General features: G+C 39.7%; 1 protein-coding gene across 4 annotated transcripts in view; it reads left to right on the forward strand.

Annotated features, from left to right (window-relative positions):
* Positions 1 to 275: 275 nt before the first annotated feature.
* Positions 276 to 22,637, forward strand: part of ETV1 (ETS variant transcription factor 1) — a 110,319-nt gene continuing 87,957 nt past the window's right edge. The window contains exons 1-5 of one of the 4 annotated variants that reach the window (XM_053264746.1): positions 276 to 437; positions 911 to 1,044; positions 1,768 to 1,855; positions 3,626 to 3,673; positions 15,647 to 15,700. In XM_053264746.1, coding sequence (XP_053120721.1) covers positions 1,000 to 1,044; positions 1,768 to 1,855; positions 3,626 to 3,673; positions 15,647 to 15,700 — 235 coding nt within the window. In that variant the 5' untranslated portion in view covers positions 276 to 437; positions 911 to 999. Of the gene's footprint in view, positions 438 to 910; positions 1,045 to 1,767; positions 1,856 to 3,625; positions 3,674 to 3,826; positions 4,224 to 15,646; positions 15,701 to 22,637 lie in introns of those variants that run through there. The other 3 variants (XM_053264747.1, XM_053264748.1, XM_053264750.1) reach the window with 3 other exon arrangements.

Raw genomic sequence — 22,637 nt, forward strand, 5'->3', positions numbered from 1 at the left:
CTATATAGCAGAGTCGCCGAAGGCACTGCAATTCACAAAGATCCAGAGTATTCAGTGTAAAAGGTGGCTCTTTTGAACAATTGTGTCCCCCCACCCCGCCCCGGTTAAATTAGGGAGCAGCGATAAGTCGAATCCCCTGAAGAATCCGCGAGGATCCAGCTTTTCCCTTTTTCCCTGAGGGGGTGAGAGGCTGTCTGATTGACAGGCAGAAATCTGATCCTGTGAAAGACACAGAGAGCCAATAGGATGCGGAGATCTATCAGTTTGGATTGGAGGCCCCTGGAGGAGAAGTAGAGGAAAAACCACCGAAACGAGCACTGTCAGTGGCGCTTTTCGCTTCCAAGGGGGAAGTGCTGGGAAATAATTAATGTTTTTATTAAATTTGGAGGGACTTTTTGTGTGTGTGCGCGCAGCCGATCGTCTTGCGGTACCTTCAGGTGGGTCTTTGCAGCAACTTTTTCTCCATAGCGCCGGCTGATTACGTGGTTGTGGTTTGCAAAAGAAGGTAGCTCAGCCGTCTCTCTCTCTCTCCCTCTCTCTTTTTTCTCAATCTCTCTCTTTCTCTGTCTCTACTCCCGTTAGGTGCAACGCGAGTCATGTTGTGCGCCATTGCTAGTTCTGCACACGTTTACGAATGAGTGGTGCTAGTTCCCCAGATCGCTCCAGGGACAAAACGGGCATGTCAATAAACAGCTTTGCCTCTCGATTTGATTTCTTGCTAAAAGTCCCTTTTCTCCCACTCTTGCTGTCTTTTCCGGCTCTTGCTTCTAACCCTGGGGAAGGCAGCGGAGAGGGAGGGTTTTTATGAATGGAACTCTTGGAGGATCATTAGCTATGCAAATACAAGCAGTTCATTCATGGTTTTGTTTTTTTTTTTAAGTCTAAAAGCCATCTTGTGTTCCGTTCTTAGGTTGGTTGGAAGCAACATCTGGAGGAAATCTTTTAAGTCCAATGTCCAGAAAATAATACAAATAAAAATACTCGGCTAAAGTCTGCAAAATGGATGGATTTTATGACCAGCAAGTGCCTTACATGGTCACCAATGTGAGTGATCAGTTCCTAAGTTGTTGCTTAAACTTGGATCTCTGGGGTGGGGGGAGGAGAGGGTGAAGTGAGCGGGGGGCACGGAAGCTTCTGCAGGCGGGGGTGAGGCTGGTAGGCTTTGCTGTCTCTGGGTAGGCTTCCTGTGCTTTACTTGTAAGATGAACTTTTATTTCAATAAATTCGCATTTTTCTCCCCCCCCCGCCCCCAACCAGCTCTTACTTGCAGATTTTTAAAGCCACCTTTGCCTGCAGTCCTGAGAAGAATGAAGTGGAGACACACCTTTTTTTTTAAGCTTGTCCATTTTTAAAAGGCCTTTAAAGCACTTTGACAAATAAGGCTTGAAAACAAAGCAGCCTGTTGTTACCATCATCTCCCTTGTTCTCCCAACTGGCTTAAATGAAGGGGTTGACTTTTTAAAAATACTGCTGTGTAGGTGTTAGTGCTGCAAATGGCTAAAAATATATCCTTTGCTTAATACTGTGTGGCTCTCCAAAGAATAGGTGCCTGTACAGATGTGTGTTTAGGTAGGTGGTCTGAGACATAAATATTCCTCTTAGTAATAATAATATCAGTTAAACCCTAGTTTGAAACTTAGCAGTTGTGTCAATAGAAGAGCCTTTTTTTCTTCCTTTTAAAAACTCTTTTAAGAACTGATCGTATGGGTTGTCAACTTGCCTCCCCCCTTTTTCTCTTTTAAAGTAACCAATCTTTTCTATTTGTAGAATCCCTGTGGGAGAAACTGTAATGAGCGACCAACAAATGTCAGGAAAAGAAAATTCATTAACAGAGATCTGGCTCATGACTCAGAAGGTGAGGATTGTGCTGGGGGAGGAGAAGGAATAAGTTGTCTCTCCCCCCCCCCCCGGATTCCTTGTAGTGCCTTTATATCTTGGAGTGGGTTTTTCCTTTTGGTTTTGCTTCTTCCTAGATTCTGGTCTACGCGCACAGTATTTATAGAAATGAGACAAGAAAACCACATTTAACAATGTGACACAAAGTAATTTGCCACTGAGTTCCTATACCTTCAGTGCCTCACCCTCTCTGTGTTAGGTATTGCTGTATAGAAGGAACATAAATAATGTCACTCACCTGAGGTGAGAGTTTGGCAGAGTTTGACATGATACCTCCTGATAGGGTACACACAGCTCCCTAGCTTACAGGCCTTGTCTACCCAATCCCAGTGAATTTCCTTTCCGTGTGCTGCCATAAACAGCACATTTCAGTGAGATGTGGAACTCTAATGTAGACCACTTGCCAGATTAGTCTGTTGGCCATATCAGTAATACAGGAAATCATCTGACACTTTCAGAGGCTTATGTGTGCCATGCTTTGTATCCCTGCTCTTTGGATTGTGGGTAGTATGTGCCACCATAGTGTAGCATTTGGGGTAGTGAGCCTCTACTGATTTCTCTGATTACAAGATTTTTCTGGGGAAATTTTGAGTTCATCCATGAAACTCACTGAGTAACCTTGAGCCAACTGCTCCTGACCTAACCTCCCTCACAGGGTGGGATATGAATGTAAGGAATGGAATACCGTGCAAGCTGAAAGAGAGATGGGGTGTTTAACATGGCTTCTGCTATACTTTAAGTCCTAAAGATGACTTGGACTACTATTTTCCCCAGAACAAACTTCTCTGAGTTCACAGCAGTGCCATTGCTGCACATCTTCCGATTGTTTCAGTGTGGCTTATGTGGGACTGCTGTGCAAATCAATGCAGTGAATGACTGTTACACAACTGCAGTGTTTTGCTGGGTTATTCTATATGGTGACTGCATTTGGCTAAGGTGAAGTCAGTGTACACCTGCACAACATTTCTGAAGCTACACACATACATGTCTGCATGAACTTAGAAGCTTTCAAATCTTATTCACAAATTAAGACAATGTCCATTTCTGACATGTGTGATCAACCAAAAAACCCACTTAGTTTTAAGAAACTTCTCCAACATCTGCCAGGGAATAATCTGTTATAGTGTGGAAAGTGGGTAGGTATCTGAATACTCTATTAAAAAAATCTTTCCTATCCAATAAGCAATTGCTACTGCTTGATGATCATTTTAAGAGGCTGCTTCTGTGACTGAGATGATGGTTTAAGTTCTGCAAATAACTAATTGAAGCCTTGAAAATGCAAACATTGGGTTAAAATTATATGTAGACTTGTATGATAGTGTTTTAACGATAACACTTTTTTTTTTTAGTGCTGCAAAAATAGGGATAAACCTTATATAAAGGCTGTTGGCCTGTAGTTTTAGGGAGAAAAAGATTATGTGAATTAAATTCAGTTAACTTTTATCATTGAGTGGCTAAATAGATATTCTGTGACATATGTGCAAACTAGCGGAATGGCACCAATTATTATTTCTGGGGTTGATAGTAAAAGAAAAACATTCAGTTGCATAAGTTTCTTGTAGAATCTGAATAAAAACAATACATAACCGGGGTGTTTCCAGTTTGCTGTTTTGGCAAGGTTAGACAAAATGGAATTAACAAGTATTGTGGGGGAAGAGGAGGGCATAGTTAAGCAGTCTTTAAAATGAGAGAGGTGCTGGTCCTTATCCATCTCTTCCTCTTTTCTTAGAACTGTTTCAAGATCTGAGCCAATTACAGGAGACATGGCTTGCAGAAGGTAAGGGGGGAAAGTCTCCTCATACACACACAAAAAAAGAAAGGAAAAATAACTCTGGGAGGAAAGGGGAGGGGGGAGAGGGAGGAAAAAAGTCCTGAACTTGCTGTCTTAATGTTCAGCCCAATTAATTGAGCTCTAAAAGAGCCACCTCATGTGTCATGCATACATTAGAGCCTCTGATGAGTTTGTCTTTGGGGACTCTGGGGCTGTTCTACCCAGTGTCATCACAAATTACCAGGAGAAATTGCTTCCAGCTCACAATCACATCTGCTTTTGGCAAGAACTAATGCACCAAGACTTCAAGTTCCAAGCCTCTGTTCAGATTTTAATTGCAATTGATCAGGTTTATATTATTGTACCTCAAGAGACTGCACACAGCCAGAACTGGGCTTGCTCTTTCCTTTAGAGCAGTGCATACAATTGTTTGGTGTTCTGGTGGAAGTACTTTCTGATGGCAGAATATAGTTTCTCTGGGTTCATCAGGACGGGATGCTTCAAGATTTAAGTGCAAGTGTCTTCTTTCCACCTTGCTCTCAACACAGAACATTAGGTGTGTATCAAATACTCAAGGAGCAACGAGCTTTATTTTTTATTTTGTAAAGCTTTTAAAGAGAGAAATTGGATCCCCCCCACCTCATGTTTCTTGCGATAATTTGTAACCTTGTACTGTGATTTGAGAACTACTGACAGGTTTTAAGAGCATATCTTTAATTGTAATTCTGAAGCTGAATAGATATGAATTGTTGTTAAGAGAAGTTTTGCAAAGACAGAATAAGTTGTTCTTAATTGAGGTATATTTTTCTAACTTAAATGCTGATGTTCCTTTTTTTTCTGTGACACATTTGGCTATTTTAAAGCATGTTTATTTCCAGCATGATAATGATGATGACTCAATATAGATTTAATTTTCTTTTCTTTTTTACTTTTATCAAAAAATGTAAGGCTGAAGTAAACCCTATTTCGATATAATCAGTTCTCTGCATGTATTCTGACTTGTTTATGTACTGGGTATTCATGGCAGTTTTTATTTTTATCTTTAACTGAATGTGCATTATTGTTTATTGAATGGACATTCTGTTTCTTTCGGAGAGGAGAAGTAGTAGAGAACTGAATGTGATTGCTTAACATAGAAAGGAAGAAATGCTGTAATGCTATAGGCTGACTTTCTTTTTTGATATCTCTGCACATAGTTTGCCAAGTATTCTACCATATAGTGTAAGATTTTTCTTCCTCCTTCTAATCTCTTTTTTCTTAGCCATACTCATATATTCAGCATTAGTAAGGAAAGAGCAGATACTATACTTACATAGAGATGGTAAACTTCAAATTGGAAGAACCCTTGTAATGGGATCTGCTGAATGAAATCCCCCTAAAATGCAGCAGTGGCTAAGGTAACTTAGTGAAGATCTGTCAATATGTTCAACTTTTTATTCATCTCTATAAGCCAGAAGACTGACAAAATTCTAACCTTTGTGGCAGAAGGAAATTAAACTTTAGTATGAGTGATGCAAGATCTCTCTCTCTCTCTCTTTTTAAAAATTCAGATTATTTGAATCTGTGTTGGATTTTGAGTACCATACAGTGCCTGGATGCTGAGTAAATGATTATTGGTTCAATTGTTCCTTCTGTTGAATAACTTTTTTTTTTTTTAAAGGAAAAGTGATTTGAGCAAAATTAAGTATACTTAGCTGTTCACTTATGTGTGTTCTAGAAATACTTTCCATATCACTAACCAGTCATATTGTGTGTGTGCGCGCACACATATAAACACTGGTGAACTTAAATAGAAAAATTAAACTCATGAAATATGAAATATGGCATTAAAAATGAAACATTGTACAGTAATATTTAGATACTGTGTACAGATTGCAATCATCGCTTTTTAGAACTCATTTAAGTGCACTTTAAAAGATGAAATTTATTTAGAGTTACTTTAAATATCAAAGTGTTTTGTTGTGGTGTTTTTGTTTTAAAGACACAACTGCACATCAGTTTTTGTACCTAAAGAAAAACTAGTGCAAACTTTACATAATATCTTTGGGGATGCTACAACTTAATTCCATTCTAGTTCTGCTAGGTCTGACTGAAACTTATACAGTATTGAAATTTAGTCCCGTCTACTCACTGCTTGCTTTGTCCACACAGTATATGTCCTCCTGGATCTTTGTAAAACTAGGACACTGACAGACTGGCAGCCTTGCTATTGTTTACATCTTTATTTTCATGATGCTCTGAACCCAGGAAAGTGACCATAAGTTTTTTCACCCCCCCCCAATCTACCCTCCTTTGTATTTATTTTTATTTAGAGCAGTAGCAACTGTCAGGATTCTCCTAGGAGTTCAGAGCTCCCACAGGGTAGGAACCAGGTCAGAAAAATCTGCTTATTGCACTGCAGCATGCTTAACTCTGTGGGTATGAAGAAGTGAGGGGGTGGGGAAGAGAAAGAATTGTGCTTAATAGTTGAGACGCTTCAGCTGCATATTTATCAGAATCTCTATTCTTCTGTGGAGAATGTTGCTTAAAATGAGTAATCATAAACAGTCTATTCTCTTTTCAGCAAATGCACAAAAGTGCCATTGGAAACAATGGGATTTACATATGTATTGGAGGTAGAAAATAATTCAAAGTGGTGAATCGAAACAGGCCATTTTACTTTGTTGCTGTTGTCTGATGTGCGTTCTGCCAAACCCTGAATGTCACATTCAAACATATGTTGCATCCTGTGGTGCTAGGATTCTAGACAGTGTTTGACAAAACTTTTTCTCTTCTGCTTTATGTAGGAGGGATTAATAATTGTCCTCCTCAGCAGAAAACAAATGTTCTCTTTTGTAGCCGTGTTGACGTTTAAAATAAAGGAAGCAATCAATATTGGGATATTTAAAAAAATAAAAGGCTGTTAATTATTTCCTAGTTTAGTAAAGCATTTAATATTGCCTCCTAATAGTCAGATGCTATTCAGGTGCCAGTTCTTTCTTTGTACACATACATAAGCGTTCCTTTGAAACCAGAGTATCTTACTTTCAAGTAATGCTTTAGGATTTGAGTACCATTGTATTTAGTCTTTCTTGAAATGCCCTGGTAGCTCCATTTTGACCCAACATACTATAACACTCTTTTATTCAATCTGTAGATATTGCATTAACTTGCTCTTGGCAAATAGAAGTTAACCATTGACTTGAAATAATCAGCTCAAATATGAATGCAATGTATTTTTCATTATGGAAGCTCCTGCTGTTTATTCTGTAACAAAAAAGAAGAAAATAACTAGTGCTGAAAGCCTGCTGTGTTGTGGTAGAAACACTTTGTGGTTGAAAGAAAAATAAGCTAAAAGGGAAGTATGTTTAAATTCTTATTGAAAATGTTAACACTACAACTAGAATAATTGCTGTAAATATTAGAAAAGAGATAATAAACCCTCTTTTCTGTTAATATTGGTATTGATTTGACAAAATGTCATTTGGAATTCTAATGTAGACTAATCTGTTATTAATCAAAGGGACAGGTGAAGGAATGGTTTCATTCCTTCTTTCTTCCCTGTACAAGATGGCACAGGATATATAGATAATAAGGAATTGATTTCTTTACAATATACTGGTGCCATTGAATAATGGACAGATTTGGTGAGTAAACTCTAGGAAACTGAATGCGTTGGATTCCAGCTATTGGTGAAACTTTTATACTTTGTACATTCTGGCAGCTATGACTCCTAGCCTGACTATAACGCTTTCTTTTGAATGAAACTAATCACTGCCAATAGAAGCTTTCTCAATAACGCTCAAATTGTCATTTCAATTAGAAGTAAAAATATATGATGGTCTAAATATCCAGATACTGTTAATCAAGTGACACCCTTATCCCCGTAGTCAAGAGGGTTCCACTGTCTAAGTGCAAATGTCTAAGGATCTAGTCCTGTATCTTGCTGAGCAGTGGAATCTTTTTTAAAGTTACATGATCCTATATAAGAAATAGAATAATTAACTTCTTAACATCATGAATTGACAAGTCTCATTTTTGAAATGACACTGTACAGAAAACCGCCCAGAAGAATTTGACAGATGGGTGATATTGAAATTGTAGACTTCTAAGCATACAAGTTTACTCTTCACTTGGGATTTTGGCGATTGTGACTTTCTGAATTGAAGGGGAAAGAACTGGGGGCTGGAAATGGTATCCAAACGTAGCAACACTGAGATTCGTGGGGAAATGTTTGTCATGTTTAAATGGTTCAGCAAGTGCACAAAATAACTGCAGCGTTGGACCGCGACTGACATGCCATCTCATATGTATTTGCTGTTTACTTTCTGGAGTGGTTGAAATTTTCAGTACAATTGTATAAGTTCTAGGCTGTATTTTCAAGACTATTCGGATTCTTACCTGCTGTCATTTGTTTAGTTTACAGTGTGGGTTCTTGAAATTTTCTGACCCATATATGTAGTAATGTTGGCAATATTCTATTTTGTAGTACAATTAGACAGCACAAAATGTGTTCTATTGAGCAAAATACTTTCATACTGGTTGCCTACAGTACTTTAAAGATTATTCATCTGACACATGGAAGGAAGCATTGCTTAATTTATTTATTGCATATTAGGTGCTGAATAGCTTCTTGTTCTCTGAGTAAAGTCAAAGTAGTTCTTGTTACCCCCTCCCCCAAGTTCTTTTGGCTCCATTAAGGAAATACCTAATCCTTGATAATCTGAAATCATTGGTATATCTAGTCTTAATGGGCTGCCAAAACTTGAAGAGGAAGTTCTACCAGAAATGTTGCCACACTCTGCAGAAAGTTGCATAAACAAGGATAAAAATAGTAGTTTTCCTCTAATCCACTATCTCTTCTCTCTCCCCCCCCCCTCTGCCCCCACCACACTTTTGAGAATTTCTGTAGCTTTTTCTTCTGGCAGCAACTTGTACCAGCTTCTCAGTTTGTTTGACTTCTCATTTATTAAGTTTGTTCGTCATTTGGGCCTGTGCTCTGTCTGAGGCAGAGCAATGCAATGGATGTGTTTATGTAAAAAGTTCAAGTTTACTCTGTTCTCTTTCTATCAGGGTGTGACATGAAAAGATTGTGGTTGGGAATGCATGTTTCTTGCTAGATTCTGTTTTTGTGAATGGAGGCAGAGTTCCAGTTCTGACTGCTTGTCTTGAAGAATTGCTTGGGAGATCAGCTGTCTCATTCACTGGCAGAAAGAATGACTCATACATCTTCTGCCTTGTTTGGCTGCAGGTCATTGTTACAGTGGATAGAGCTGGTTTTAATTAAATATCAACTCCTTTTGTAAGGGCTGGTGCCTAGTTCTCTTCCCCCCTCTTGCCGCATACTACTTTTTTTTTGTCCTCCCCCCCACCCACCCATGAAGAAAGTAAATTGATTGTCTGCTTATGGCTTTATTGTTTTAGCCTGTTTCTGGCTTGCTTGATACACTTAATATTACCCCCACCCCCATTTAAAAACATCTTTAGATCTCCTTTTGTGTTTAAAAATGGGTACGAAGCATTTCAGTATTTAAATGCAATGCCAAAAGTATGATCCTGTGCCCACTTGTGTGGTAGTCAGTCACATAGTGGGATTTACTTCTGATTAAAGGTGGGTCAGAGAACTGGCTATAAGTTACTGGTTTTAAGGAAAGTAAAATCTGAACTGAGATCTCATCATAATTAACACTTGGTTGCCTTTACATCCACCAATGGTAGATGGTGAGAAGATAAACATTGGGCAATAATCGGGGTTAAGCAAACCACAGATGTTGCTCACTCAAAGTTGTTTGAATTGCTGGCAACTCGTCTATTAATGCAGCATGAACCTGATAGAGCCTGTTCTTCCATTACTGATATTGCTTCTTGCATAAGCTAAGCTCCCTCAAATGTCTCTGTACTGTATTTACTTTCCCCTAGTCTTTTTAATGAAAGAGTGGTGAAATAGTTAATTCTTTAAGGTAACCATATATAGGCATTTAACCCCCAACCTTATGCAATCATGGATGTTCAGCAAATATTTCTAGGTGATAGACCTTCTCTCCCCCGCAACCCACTCCCCACATTGTCACTATATTCAAACGACTGTAGCATTTATGACAGCCTTGCAGAATTGCAGCATCGGCATTGACAAGAAAAGAGGAAATGAATGATATATAAATGTGCCTGCAGTTAGAGTATGCCAAAGACATATTTTTCTTTTCAGGCATCCAAGTTAACTGCCTGCCTACTGGTTTGGCTTGAAGGACTTACAAGGTTGGGGTACAACTGTCTTCTGAAGTAAATGTAGAGGCATGCTTGATAAGTTCCCATTGGTGTGGAAAAGGCTTTCTACTTTTTGGAGGGGCGGGAGGAGAGGAATTGTGGTGTTTGGGCAGAGATGGGTGGACATGAACATCTGTATTGTGTTTCTAAGTGAGTTTTAAATCTGTGTGTTTATTTTTAAACATTTACAAGCTACAGACTTCTAATACTGACTTGATATTAATCAGTAGTTCCCTTGTCTGTAATGTTAAGAACAGATACAAGTATTTGGTTGTATGGCATTGAATGCCTGGGAAAAAGTTACATCTTGAGATAAGTTTAATATGTTAGAACAGGTGTTCAATGATGCTTTAATTTCTCGAAAGAGTGGGGAAAAGATCTCCAAATGTTGGGTTTGAGCCTTGCTTCCTGAAGGGTTTGTAAACAATTATATGTAATAAAAAGTACATTTTGAGTTAATTAGCAACTGTCAGTTTCTACTGCCCTTGTAATATGTGGTCCAGTAAATATTTTCTTGTCCTGTCAATATTTTTGTGCCTTTTTGCACTCCTTTTTGGTTGCAAATTGAAGATACTAATAAAAATGAGTGCATGTGGAGAGGTTTGTGCTGTAGATTGTCTATCCTTTTAGAGGGGAAAGCTGAATCTTTTTCTAGTTTTATAATACCACAAAAACTTACTTAGCTAGTGTATTGCTGAGTACTGTTAACTATACAAATTTGGTACATGATACAGATTTAAGCTATAAAATGCTTAAATACATTTTGCAGCTAATGTATACAGTGCTTCATTACAGATTTATGCAATAATAGTAACATATGCTTCAAAAGTGAGCTAACTTATTTACACAGGTTTTTAAAAGCTAAACTGAAATGTATGCTAAACTTTTCATCTCAGCATCTTACAACATATTCTTATTTTCAGAATAGTGAGTAAAGTTTTGTTGTGAGTCATGATAATGTGCAGCAAGCTAGTGTGCAAACAAATGCAAGTTTTTAAGTTTATGCATTCTAATATTTATTTGATTATGATTTATTTGATTGAATGGTGATTTCCATTGATGCATCGATTCTCCCGCCACCAAAACAAACAACCCCCCCCAAACAAACATATTGTACAGAATAGTGGTCAGATTGTTGTCTCGTCTTATCTGAAGGAAACAACTTATTGAATCCTGATGTTCTCTTTGTCTCTTGGATTGGTGAACCAGAATGGTATAGTTGCTAGAATGGGAAAACCCAGGTTTAGATTCGCCCTTGTGTAATCCAGTCACTACCTCTCAACCTAAACCTACTTCATATGGTTGATATAAGGCTATAATGCTCCTCTGAAGTCCTTGAAGGAAAAATAGAATACAAATTCCAACAGTTAGGACATTGTGTTCAGTGTTCTCTCTAAAAAAATAACAATTCATTTTTGTGCGGAATGAATTTTTTTCTGGGCGGCAGTATCAAGGAAGTGTTCATGCACATGCATTCAGAGTTGTGCCTTCCTGATTTAACCTGAGTGGGATCTAAAATTAACTGAGCATCGAGTGGACATCAGAAAACTTGTGAGTGTGTGCATGTCTAAGAGGGAACACCGATTGTGTCTCCTTTTGATGGGGAAAAAGGTTAAGCAGTCACATGTACTACTGTAATTGAACTGGTTTTGAAAAGTTTATAGAATCTTAGCCATGGATGGGGATAACAAAGAGCAATGACAACTTGATGAAAAAGATTCTGCAGTGTTAAATATACTCTCTCTAGCTGTTGGATGGCAGACCAAATGTTTTCCTGCGTTGCGCAAATATATTAATATTATCACATTCCCTGATTTCCGCTTCGAAACCATGTGCACAGTGTGTGGTGCTTGTTCAAACTCCATAAACTGTTTGCACACTAAAGGGTAGTGGTTGCTGTGATATCTTTTCTCTGTAACATGTTCAGGTTTGAGGTTTATATGACTATCCTTTTGATATGTTCATATTTACTACACAGATGTTGCTTTCATCTCAAATATATCCAGAGTTTAATTCGGACTAGTTATGCACAGTGAATAAAACAGAAGCAAATGGTGGTAGTATGGTTATGATCCAGAAATCGGGGCCAAGATCCAAACAACTAGGAAACAAATTCCATGAGTCAAGGGGTCTTTAGCCATGGCTTATGCTCAAACAGCAGCTCCTTGTGCTGCATGCAACATTTTCTTGAAACAGAAGGGATTTCCAAAAGCAGCTTGTTAAATTGTTTGTGGGCCAGCTGCTCAAAGAAAACAACTGTTCAAAGAAAATTGGGGTAGCACAAGCCCCTTGGTTTAATCTTAATGGTCCTTTTATTTGAATCCTAGTCTCAGAAAACTTCCAACAGGCGACCTCCCCCACCCGGCCCATACAGATACATTTCTTAGTACTCTGTTCTTCCACTTGACTTGTACATAGTTTGCATTAACCTTAATAGGGGTGTGTATATGGGGTGTGTTTGTGAGAGGCAGGGGGACCAGTGTCATCTCTAATTTTTTTTCCCATCTGTGTGTGGAATGAGTTTTGTTCTGGGCGGCAGTATCAAGGCAGTGTGAGCGTACATGCATTCAGAATGGGGCCTTCTAGATTTAACCTGAGCGGGATCTAAAATTAACTGAGTGGACATCAAAAAACATGTGAGCGCGTGCACATGCCTTAGAGGGAACACTAAGGGGACCCTGAATAATTTTTCATATTAATGATAATGTGTGATGGAAGACCTGTTAAAATACCTCTGTGTTTGTTAGCTGTGACAGTTTGGTAGTGTGAATTTGTTCTGGCTAGCTCTATGTGCGGGATGGAGTGAAAAAAACAGTCAGCTTTTATTGCTTGAAGAAAAATGATAGGCTATGACTGTATCTTCCTTGGTAAAATTAACATTAACACACTAATTGAGACATAACCTTTTCTTAGTAAATGTTTAGATATATGTCTCAAGTCAAGACTCATTTTAAAACTAACACACATTTTTGTTGAGAGCCCAGCAAAAGCTTAGTTTGATTATGAAGCAAACTCCTACCACAACATGCATTTGGTTGACCAATAAACTCTTAGGAAAGAAGGGCTTTCCCTCTGGGTCACCTCTTCTAATGGAGGATATTAGGGATGCAATTGATGCACATGTTATTGGGGGCAAGTTCCATTAAACCTAGTGGTTGACATCCTTACTACTAAAGACTTGTTCTTCAAGGGCCTGCAAACATGTAGAAGGAACCCTTGTGCTACTCTTCCAGTCCTCTAGTACGGATGCTGTTGTGCCACAGACTTCCGAGCACTGCTTGCACTTCGGAAACATGTTACTGACTAGGAGTGTGCAGAACCGGTTCTATTCGAACCTGGTTCAAATGGACCTGGCCCAGTTCGAACGGTTTGGACATTAACTGAACTGGACCCCCCAAAAGGGGTGCCGGTCCAAGTTCAAGCCGAACCGGGCCCGGTTGTAGTTAACGAGTTTGGAACCGACTCGAGAGTTCTGGGGCATCTGGTGAGGATTCCCCATTACAAGCAAGCAGGGAACCCTGCCTACCTAAGAAAAATTCCTAATAAGGGTGGGTGAAAAGGCACCTGTAGTCTGAGGGTGCAGCGGTGCGGCAGTGGTGGTGCTGGAGCCCCAGGCCTGGTCTGCAGAGGGGGAGCTATGCTGCCACCGCATGCTCCGATTACAGGTGCCTTCTCACTCGCCCCTTTTAGGATTTTTTCATAGGTAGGCAGGGTTCCCTGCTTGCTTTTAATGGGGAATTCTCACTAGATTCCCCTTTACAAGCATGCCCCCTCGAACCACTGAACTGCTTCTAAATTAGTTCGGTGGGTTCAATACTTGGGCTGAACTGGGGGCTGCTTCAACTGAAACTGGCTTGTGGTCCGGTGGTCCAGTTCAAGTTCAGCTCGAACTCGAACCAAATTGCCGGAATTGGTTTGTGCACAGCCCTGTTGCTGACAGTCAGTGAGGCATTTCTGATTATGCAGCATACTTCCAGAGCATTACCAGTGTCTGTAAGTATTTGGGCTGTGGTGCAACAGCATGCATGCTAGAGGACTGGGGAGTTTCATGAGGGCTCCTGCAGTCCTTCAGAGCATGCACACTTTGTTAGTCAGGATGTCAGTCACTGGGATTTAGTTGCAAGAATCTATCCTATCTATCGAACTGGACTGCATAGTTGTGAGTATAACTGCATAGTTGTTCCACCTGGCTGTTTCAGGGCAGAGACTAATCAGTGAGGGCTTTCCATTGGCTTGACTGGGTCAAATTTAATTTGGTTTCACTCCTCTCAGAATGGCCTCTTGCACTGATATAGATGTTCAGCAATACTAAGCAGACACAGGTCACATAAACTCAAACAGTAAACCTGTTAAAATGTTGGAATTGCTTGATCATCAGCAAGCTTTATATATGACCTTATTGTCTGTCAAGCATTGGGTAGTACTCATCAGCTGAGAACAGATTTGCCAGATGTCCTTAGCCCAGATATTAGACTTTGCCCACAGATGTTGATAGTTTGAAGAAAGAAGCTGAGATCCAAGTTTTTTTTTATTTTATATTCTGCCTGGAGGGCTTTTAAACTCAAAAGGTAGGGTAAAAACACCCTAAATAAAGAGAGCCAGCGTGGTGAAGTGGTTAGAGTGCTGGACTAGGACCGGGGAGACCCGAGTCAAATCCCCATTCAGCCATGAGACTAGCTGGGTGACTCTGGGCCAGTCCTCTCTCAGCCTAAGCTACTTCACAGGGTTGTTGTGAGGAGAAACCCAAGTATATAGTACACCGCTCTGGGCGCCTTAGAGGAAGAGTGGGATATAAAAATGTAAAATAAATAAATAAATAAATAAATAAATAAAACTCAATGGGACCTACTGCCAAGTAAACACGTATAAAGAAAAGCCTTTAATTACATGCAGGGCATCTAGAATTGGGAGAAGTGAGATTTTGCTGTATAAGGTACACTTATTTAGCAACATACTTCATTTCGATGACTTTTAACCACACTGTGGATGTAGAGTGAATCCTTGTTAATCCTAGCACTGCTTAGGTTTCTTTGGAGAAGCCACCTTAATCTCTAATCTAAATTGCGAATGTTTAAAAGACCTTCCAATTTTAGAGGCATGTAGCCAAGTTCCCATCTGTGCTAAAATAAAAAATAATTGGAACTACTTTTGAATAGCAGTCTGGATCGCTTGATACAATTAAAATTGGTTTAGATGGGTCCTAGAATTTCACACAATTGGACATGAAATACATCTTTCTCAGTTTTCACCACCTTGCTTAATTAATATATGCCTCCCTTTCACTGTTCTCCATAAAATGCTACAACTGTTCGTAAGTAACAGGTGGAAAACCTCCTACGTGTTTGTCCATACGTTGTTTCTGTGTGAAGTGATTCCTTCTTTTTTGATAATGCTGTAGATGCAGTCCTACTTTAAATGTTGCAACAGTCTAATGTGGGTAACTGCTTTTTATTTCTAGTTTAATGGATGGCAACTATTGCTTCACTTTGTTTACTGAAATAAACACAGTAATGTTCTAATATGTGCCCAACATGATGGGATAATGTTCAATGGTTTAAAAACCAAAAACTTCCTAACCATGTATATCATGTGCCAAATTTTCACTTCAGGCTTTTGTGTATGATTCAAATGTTTTCTTCGAAAAGGCTTCAGCTAATTCTAAGAGCTAGGATCATTTTGATGTTTTATTGCCTTGTGTATGTTAATTATTTTCTTTCTGTTTCCCCTCATCTTCAGCTCAGGTACCTGACAATGATGAACAGTTTGTGCCAGACTACCAGGCTGAGAGTTGTAAGTATAGTATGACTCATCACTTTACTTTAAAAACAAACAAACAATAAATGTTTTCAAATGTCTGCTCTTGTGTGCAGCCCGCAGTCATATGACGGTTGTGTCTGGTAGTCTGACATCACCATGAACACACTTACTTTCTTTAATTGCGGATGCTTGGACAAGTAGAGTGACTGACGCAGAGAATCTCGCTTATCGTTTTCTGGGAAAGGTCCAGGAGTGAGGGTTACATAAGGGAGCATGGAAATAGTGAATTCTTCTTACAAAACGAATGACATAATTTGACAGCCTAGTCCTACTTTTCACTGTCTTCTGTCAGCTTTGGAAGAAAGGAATACTAGATTTTATTTATTTATTTATTTATTTATTTGGCATATTTTTATACCGCCTGATGTGTACATCTCTCGGCGGTGTAGAGGTCATTCAGACAATCAAAAACAATGTTCTACTTGGGTTTGGGACCTGTGTGTGCTCCCAGTTCTTGGTTGTGTGGAAGCAAGGTAGGAGGAAACGCTAGGTAGCTTTTCCTCCTACCTTGCTTCCATAAAAATCACTCCTACCCAGCTTTTCCTCTTAACTTGCTTCCACACAACTGAAAATTGGAAGCATGGACAGGTCCCAAACTGGGTAGGACACATTTTTGATGGTGTGAATGACCTCTATTTCTTGTCCAGCAGTTAGTCAGCTTTGCCTCCTGCATCTGGCTAGGAGTGATTTGCTGCTTTGTTGGCAAAAAAACAAAACCAACACCACTCCCACCCACCCCCCTTTGTCAAATGCAGAAGTGGTGCTGAGGGCAAAGGGGAATGGTTAGAAGTTGGACAGCCCACAGTCCCCATGGCAGTTTTATAAGAGTCACAGATGCCTAATGTTGGCACTGATTTGGTAGTGTGGAATGAAATTTCTGTGGGCTGTTCACTGAAAGGCTGGTTCACACAGCTGGACAACATACCATTCATTTGATCATCTCCTCATTTATGACCTTATCCTGGTTGATTGCTAACTGTTTATAGTGATGCAAATGCTGCAGCATGATGCAAAGCATAGATGACTGAGGCAAGTGGATCAACAGGAAATAAAATAGCAGGTCTGCATTGTTCCATAAAAACAAAAGATGGAATGGGAAAATATAATGGTAAGGCTAATGTGACCGCCATCTGTTTACGTAAGCATTTGGGTGCATAGTTTAGGGCCACCTGAGTAGTACAGTTGAAAAAGAGACCTATGGTTGTGCATGCACATCTTAAAAGGAATAATGTAATGGCTTGGGCTTGCCTTGAAGTTCTTGAGAACTATTCTTAGTGTGTCTGTGTCTGGTTTTTTAGTGTCTGACATAGGATCCCTGACTGGTTCTGTCACCACCCATATTTTAAGAATAAGATCATGACAGATTTTTCTTTTCTCTTTTGGTAGAAAAGTCCCCACTGGTGACTTTCTCTCACTTTTCATGTGATAAAGAAGGCTTGTAAAAGTACTTTCCCTCATTAAAAACACGAATTACCGCATACTGAAAATAACTACAAATGTTCCTTTCAGGATATGGTAATGTGATATTTTACTAAGGAAAGTGTGTGCTTCACAAGACTAGTTTATCATGTGAAAAATTAGTCTTCTACCTCAAAAACTAGGATAATTCTTTTTAAGATGGCCTACATTTTCTTTAGAAGACGCTAAAAAAAAAGTTAAACTCTAATAGAGAGTGGGCCATAATTCTGCTGCACACATGGTCTCTGTCAGGTGCTTTCTGTTAATACCCTTCACTGGTTGCATATTGAAACAGATTCCATGACCCAACTAAGGCTGTTGGCATTCTCCATTCCTCACACAGTAGACAAGGCAATTCCAGTCAGTCAGTGGTCTTCATTCTCAAAATTAACTTTCTCAGAAATGTTCCCTTATTTCAACAGACTATGCAACTGAATTTTCACTTGCTTAAATAAGCTGTTGATTGAATATTTGTAACCTTTTGAAATCAAGTGCCTGTTAACGTTAACATTTAATAGTGTGTAAAATAATATTAAACAGATAGAAGCGACAGAAACATGTTGTACCATATTGAGCAGTATGGTTAAATAATAGCCTCCGAGCCCCTTGTAAAACTGTGCCACTTTTTATGCATGAACTGAAACTTGATTTGTTAGCTTGAAATGGAATTCGGACAAGAACATATTTTTAAACTAAGTTTCCAAAGCTTTTTAAAAAATAGTTACTTCACTTATTGTTATGCAAGATCTCTCTTTAAAAAATAAAATCAAAATCAAAAAACCTTGTTCACATTGTGTGTGTGAATACTAAATGATGGTGGAAAAACTCACCTTATAGTCAGCTGTGTGACTGCTGTGCAAATGTACCAATAGTGTTTTGAGATTTGGGAACATTGGAGTCACCGTCGAAATCCAATGGCTGCCGTTCTGACTAATGAAGTATACGCATAAAAAGAAACTACAAGGATGTAACAGGGCCCCATGTGCAACACGCCCCCTCCCCCCCAGTCCTTGCTTCTGAAGAGCAGGCAGCGTGGGTGCATTTCATTCACTTGCACAGCAGCATGCATGTAGAGCAGGCCTGTTCAACGTAGGCCCCCACCAGCTGTTTTTGGACTACAACTCCCATAATCCCCAGCCACAGTGGCCACTAGCCAGGGGTTATGGGAGTTGTAGTCCAACATCTTCAGGAGGGCTGAAGTGTAAATGTAATTTTGGGTATGCCCAAGTAACTTGTCTAGGAGTGCAAAGTACTGCCAATGCTTTGTTTTGCCAACTGTTGTTACAAAACAAGTCAATGATTTTTGGAGAACTGACTGTGAATGAAACAAATCCTGTCAAAGATTGTCAGAGATTCTTGAGTAAATGCTTGCTCTGTACATCAAAGTGCCGATCCAGCTAGAAGCACTTTGAGTATGGAAGCAGGATGAAGAATTGGAGAAAGAATCAAGTTTTTTTTTCACCAGCTGAATGGAGAACTGCATGTGCAAACAGTTCCAGAGTCCATGATGGTTGGATCTCACCTGTTTCATCTCATATCTGTCTCTGTTGGGGCTGCAGAACTGTCTCAAAAAGGGCACTGTCTCACTGTTTGGGCGGGAAAGTGGAGAGCTGGATTCAGTCATCCCAGTGTCCCTCCCTCCCCCTGCTAAACAGCTGTGTGGCAGGATTTGATCTTTTCTGAAAGAACTCCACATCAGCAGCCCTGGCTACTCCCCACATATTCCCTTGGACTGAGGCATAGATGTTTTATTACTGCTGTAATTCAAACCTCTTTAGCCACAATTTACACAATTCTATCAAAACAGCACTTATTTGTTTGTTTTTCTTGCTTTTCCTTTTTAAGGTAAAGGTCAGGAAAACTTCCTGGGGAGTTAATCTGGCAAAGGCTATGGAGTTCCCATCACAGATTTATCTATGTACACTACATGCATAAGCTTTGGAAAGATATCTGTGTAAGCAAAGTTGTTGGGTAATTTCAGGTGGCAATCCCAGCATAACCTGTCCGTATATTTAATAGGTTTATACCCCTGCTAACTGGGCAAAGAGGCACCTTTTACCGTGGTGATTCTCGTTATTTAGCAGGGGGAGAGTAACTGGCCCTATCCACACCCAGCACGGTACTTCCAGTGACTGTAGCTGGGGTCTATCTTATGTTTCTTTTTAGAATATGAGCCCTTTGGGGACAGGGTTCCATCTTATTTGTTTGTTATTTCTCTGTGTAAACCGCCCTGAGCCATTTTTGGAAGGGCGGTATAGAAATCGAATTATTATTATTATTATTATTATTATTATTAATTTACAGTATGTACTGTGTGTGAGAGTGTACGTACATGTTTGTGTGTTCTCACACACACACACACACACAATACAGACATAGTGCTTTTTTGTTGTTGCTGTTTACAGTCAACCGGTATCAGTCTGTGGGAGAGATGTAGGCTGCCATATTTTATGGCAGGTGAATCTAGAAGAAGAATGGAAGAACTGTGTGTGGTAGAGGAGGCTTGAAGGAATGGGGTGATGTCATGAGTTTCAGAATCTTCTATTAATAGTCTACAAAACAGATTCTGTTTTCTTTTCATAACAAATTTTAAAACTGACATGAGTGGGAGAGAAAAAATAAAATCGTTGCCAGTAGCTGATTTGAACTGGCTACAGATCTTTTTTATTTTTTATTTTATTTGCTGTATTTATATACTGCCCTATATAGAATCTCAGGGTGGTTTACAATTTAAACAAACAGTAACTCAAATCTAAAAATCCTATGAAACAGATTAAAATTACGATAAAACAAACATTAAAACTTTAAAATATCATAAACTAAAAGCCTGATAAAACAGGTGTGTTTTCAAAAGTTGTTTAAAAACAGCTAGAGATGGGGAGATTCTGATTTCATTTGGGAGCGTGTTCTAGAGCCCTGGGGCAAACCTAGAGAAAACCTAGTTTTGGGTTGCCACCAAGCGAGCTAGTGGCAACTGCTACCAGATCTCCCATGATAATATTAATAGGTGGCAAGGTTCATGAAGAAGGCGCTCTCTTAAATACCCTGGACCCAAGCCGTTTAGGGATTTATAGGTAATAACCAGTACTTACTCTAGTATAAGAAGGCAGAGACTCTTGCAAATCCCAAGTAGAGAGTGCCCAGTCTTGTGTGGGTACTCAGAGAGCAAACTACCAGTGTGCTTTTTATTTATGCCCCTTAACACAATATGTTGGCAGAATGGTGGGGAAGGATGTGTGTCTATGCAGGACAGTGCAGTAATTTTATAAACTGTCCTTGGGAGGAAAATCAGGATAGTTGGCATGTACTCTGAAACAGCTGCAAATATGTATTTAAGGTTCTGGAAACACTTTTATGTCTCTTTAAATCACTGGGCAAGTGACTCTGTTGGTTCCTGAGTTTTCAGACTTTATGTGGGAGACAGAATTTTGTCCATTATGGTTTTGAGGGCTGCTCCATTTATGCAAGTAGTCTATGCAAATGTGTCCACTCAGTGCTGAATATCTGAACTGCCTCCATTGTAAAAATGTATGTGTCTTGAAGAAAGGGGTAGCAGAAAAACTCTCTGTGGTATTTGGTCTGAAATGGCCATTTTATACATGTAAGCCCTACTTGATGGTTGAGTGGCTGATAGCCTGACGAACAAAGCGTGTACATAAGGAGGGACTGTGGGGAAATGCCAGAGTCCTCATGCAACATCCCCAGTCCTCCTGAGTGTGTGCTGTTACGCAAGGACTGTTGGAGCTGAAGTGCTCCCTGTGCTCTGGAAACAATCTCTGGCCCTCAATGACATGTTCCTGATCTTACAGAATACTCCCAGAGCATGGGGTGGGGGTGGCATTCTAAGCTCTGGTGGCGCTTGCACAACCGTGCACATGCAGGGGAACTGAGAGTTGTGCAAGAGCTCCTGGTGTGTCTCCACAGTCCCTCCTTACACACACATTTGTTAGTAAGGATGTGGTGGCTGAATGATATATGTTTGAACTTGCCCAAGTTAGGTCATGCTTGAGGTAGTTCCCTGAAAGAGTAAAGGTTCTTAAAACAAAACAATGGATGTGGTAGAAGAACTAAGGGTATATTCTTTTGCAAATGGTCCTTCAAAAAAGCCTTTAAAAACAAATATAAAGACGTTCTACTAATTTGGGCTTGAAGGAAATGTCTCTTCAAAAATGGTAGGCTTTTGCCTTTTTTGTGTAACGTGTCTTAGAGAAGACAGCACTGGTGGTGTGAGAAGTGGAAGAATGACGATAAATATGACAATAGTACCTGTTGGTATTATTATTATTATTATTTTAAAATCCTCATCTGAGCAAAATATGTAACTTACTGTTCCAGGGTTGAGGTTTAGTTTTGGCCCAAATAAGTAATTTCATGCAATTGGGGCAAAAATGACTGCAACCCAGTAGCAGTTTACACTGCCGTTTAAAAAAAAATTGCAAGAGTTGCAACAAGAAGTACCATAGGCCAATTTTCCTAGGGTTGAAGAATAGCTTGAGAAGGGAGTTGTAGAAGATTAAAATAAAAGATTTATTAACACCACCACCCCCGCCCCTGCACCGCACTTCTCCAGGTCAGTTTGACCCTTTATTTGGACAGGAGTTAATCTGGTTCACTTTCTACTTTAAAAAACAAAACAAAAACCAACCCTGTTAGTTGCACAGGGTGTGTGTGTGTGTGAGGCAATTGATAGGAATAAAGCAGGCGAAATGCTCCTCATTGGACAGATATGCTAGCAGCTATTTAAAGCCCTAAACCAGGGGTGGGGAACCTTGGCCCTCCAGCTGTTTTTGAACTACAGCTCCTACCTTCCTCAGCCACAATAATTGTGGCTGGGGATGATGGGAGTTGTAGTTCAACAACAGCTGGAGGGCCAAGGTTCCCCACCCCTTCCCTAAACAATCTGGGACCAGGTTACCTACAGACTTCTTGCTCCAATATGAACCTGCCCAGACCTTTGGATCAGCCTTGGAGGCCCTGTTCTCTGGTTCACTGTCAACAGAACATCTGTTTTTGACGTAGCCTTCCCAGGGGTATTGGGCTGATTCCCTCACTTACCGTTTTTAGACCGATGGTTCGGATCTCCATCTTTAGAGTTCTTTTAAATACTGCTGTGTTTTGATTTTATGTGTCTGAATTTTGTTTAAAATCTTTTATTCTGTTTTCTTTTGCTTTTAATTTTTTCCTAATTGGTGTATTTTTACTATCAGTGTAAGCCATTTTGTTTGGGAATGAAAAGCTAGATATAGTAAATGTCCCTAGTATATGCATGCTAGCTCTCTAGCTAATTTGGGAGAAGGGAATTGAAGTTAGAAAAACTCTAGTTCTATGCCTGGCTTACTTTTGGAGCATGAACTGCCTGGCAGACTCCAAAATCTTGCAGTTCACTGGTCTGCCAGCAGCTCTGTGGCTTGTATTATTAAGCACACAAGGCACTTCTCTTTGTATATACACT

Source organism: Hemicordylus capensis, chromosome 6, assembly GCF_027244095.1.
Source record: "Hemicordylus capensis ecotype Gifberg chromosome 6, rHemCap1.1.pri, whole genome shotgun sequence".
Classification (NCBI taxonomy): domain Eukaryota; kingdom Metazoa; phylum Chordata; class Lepidosauria; order Squamata; family Cordylidae; genus Hemicordylus; species Hemicordylus capensis.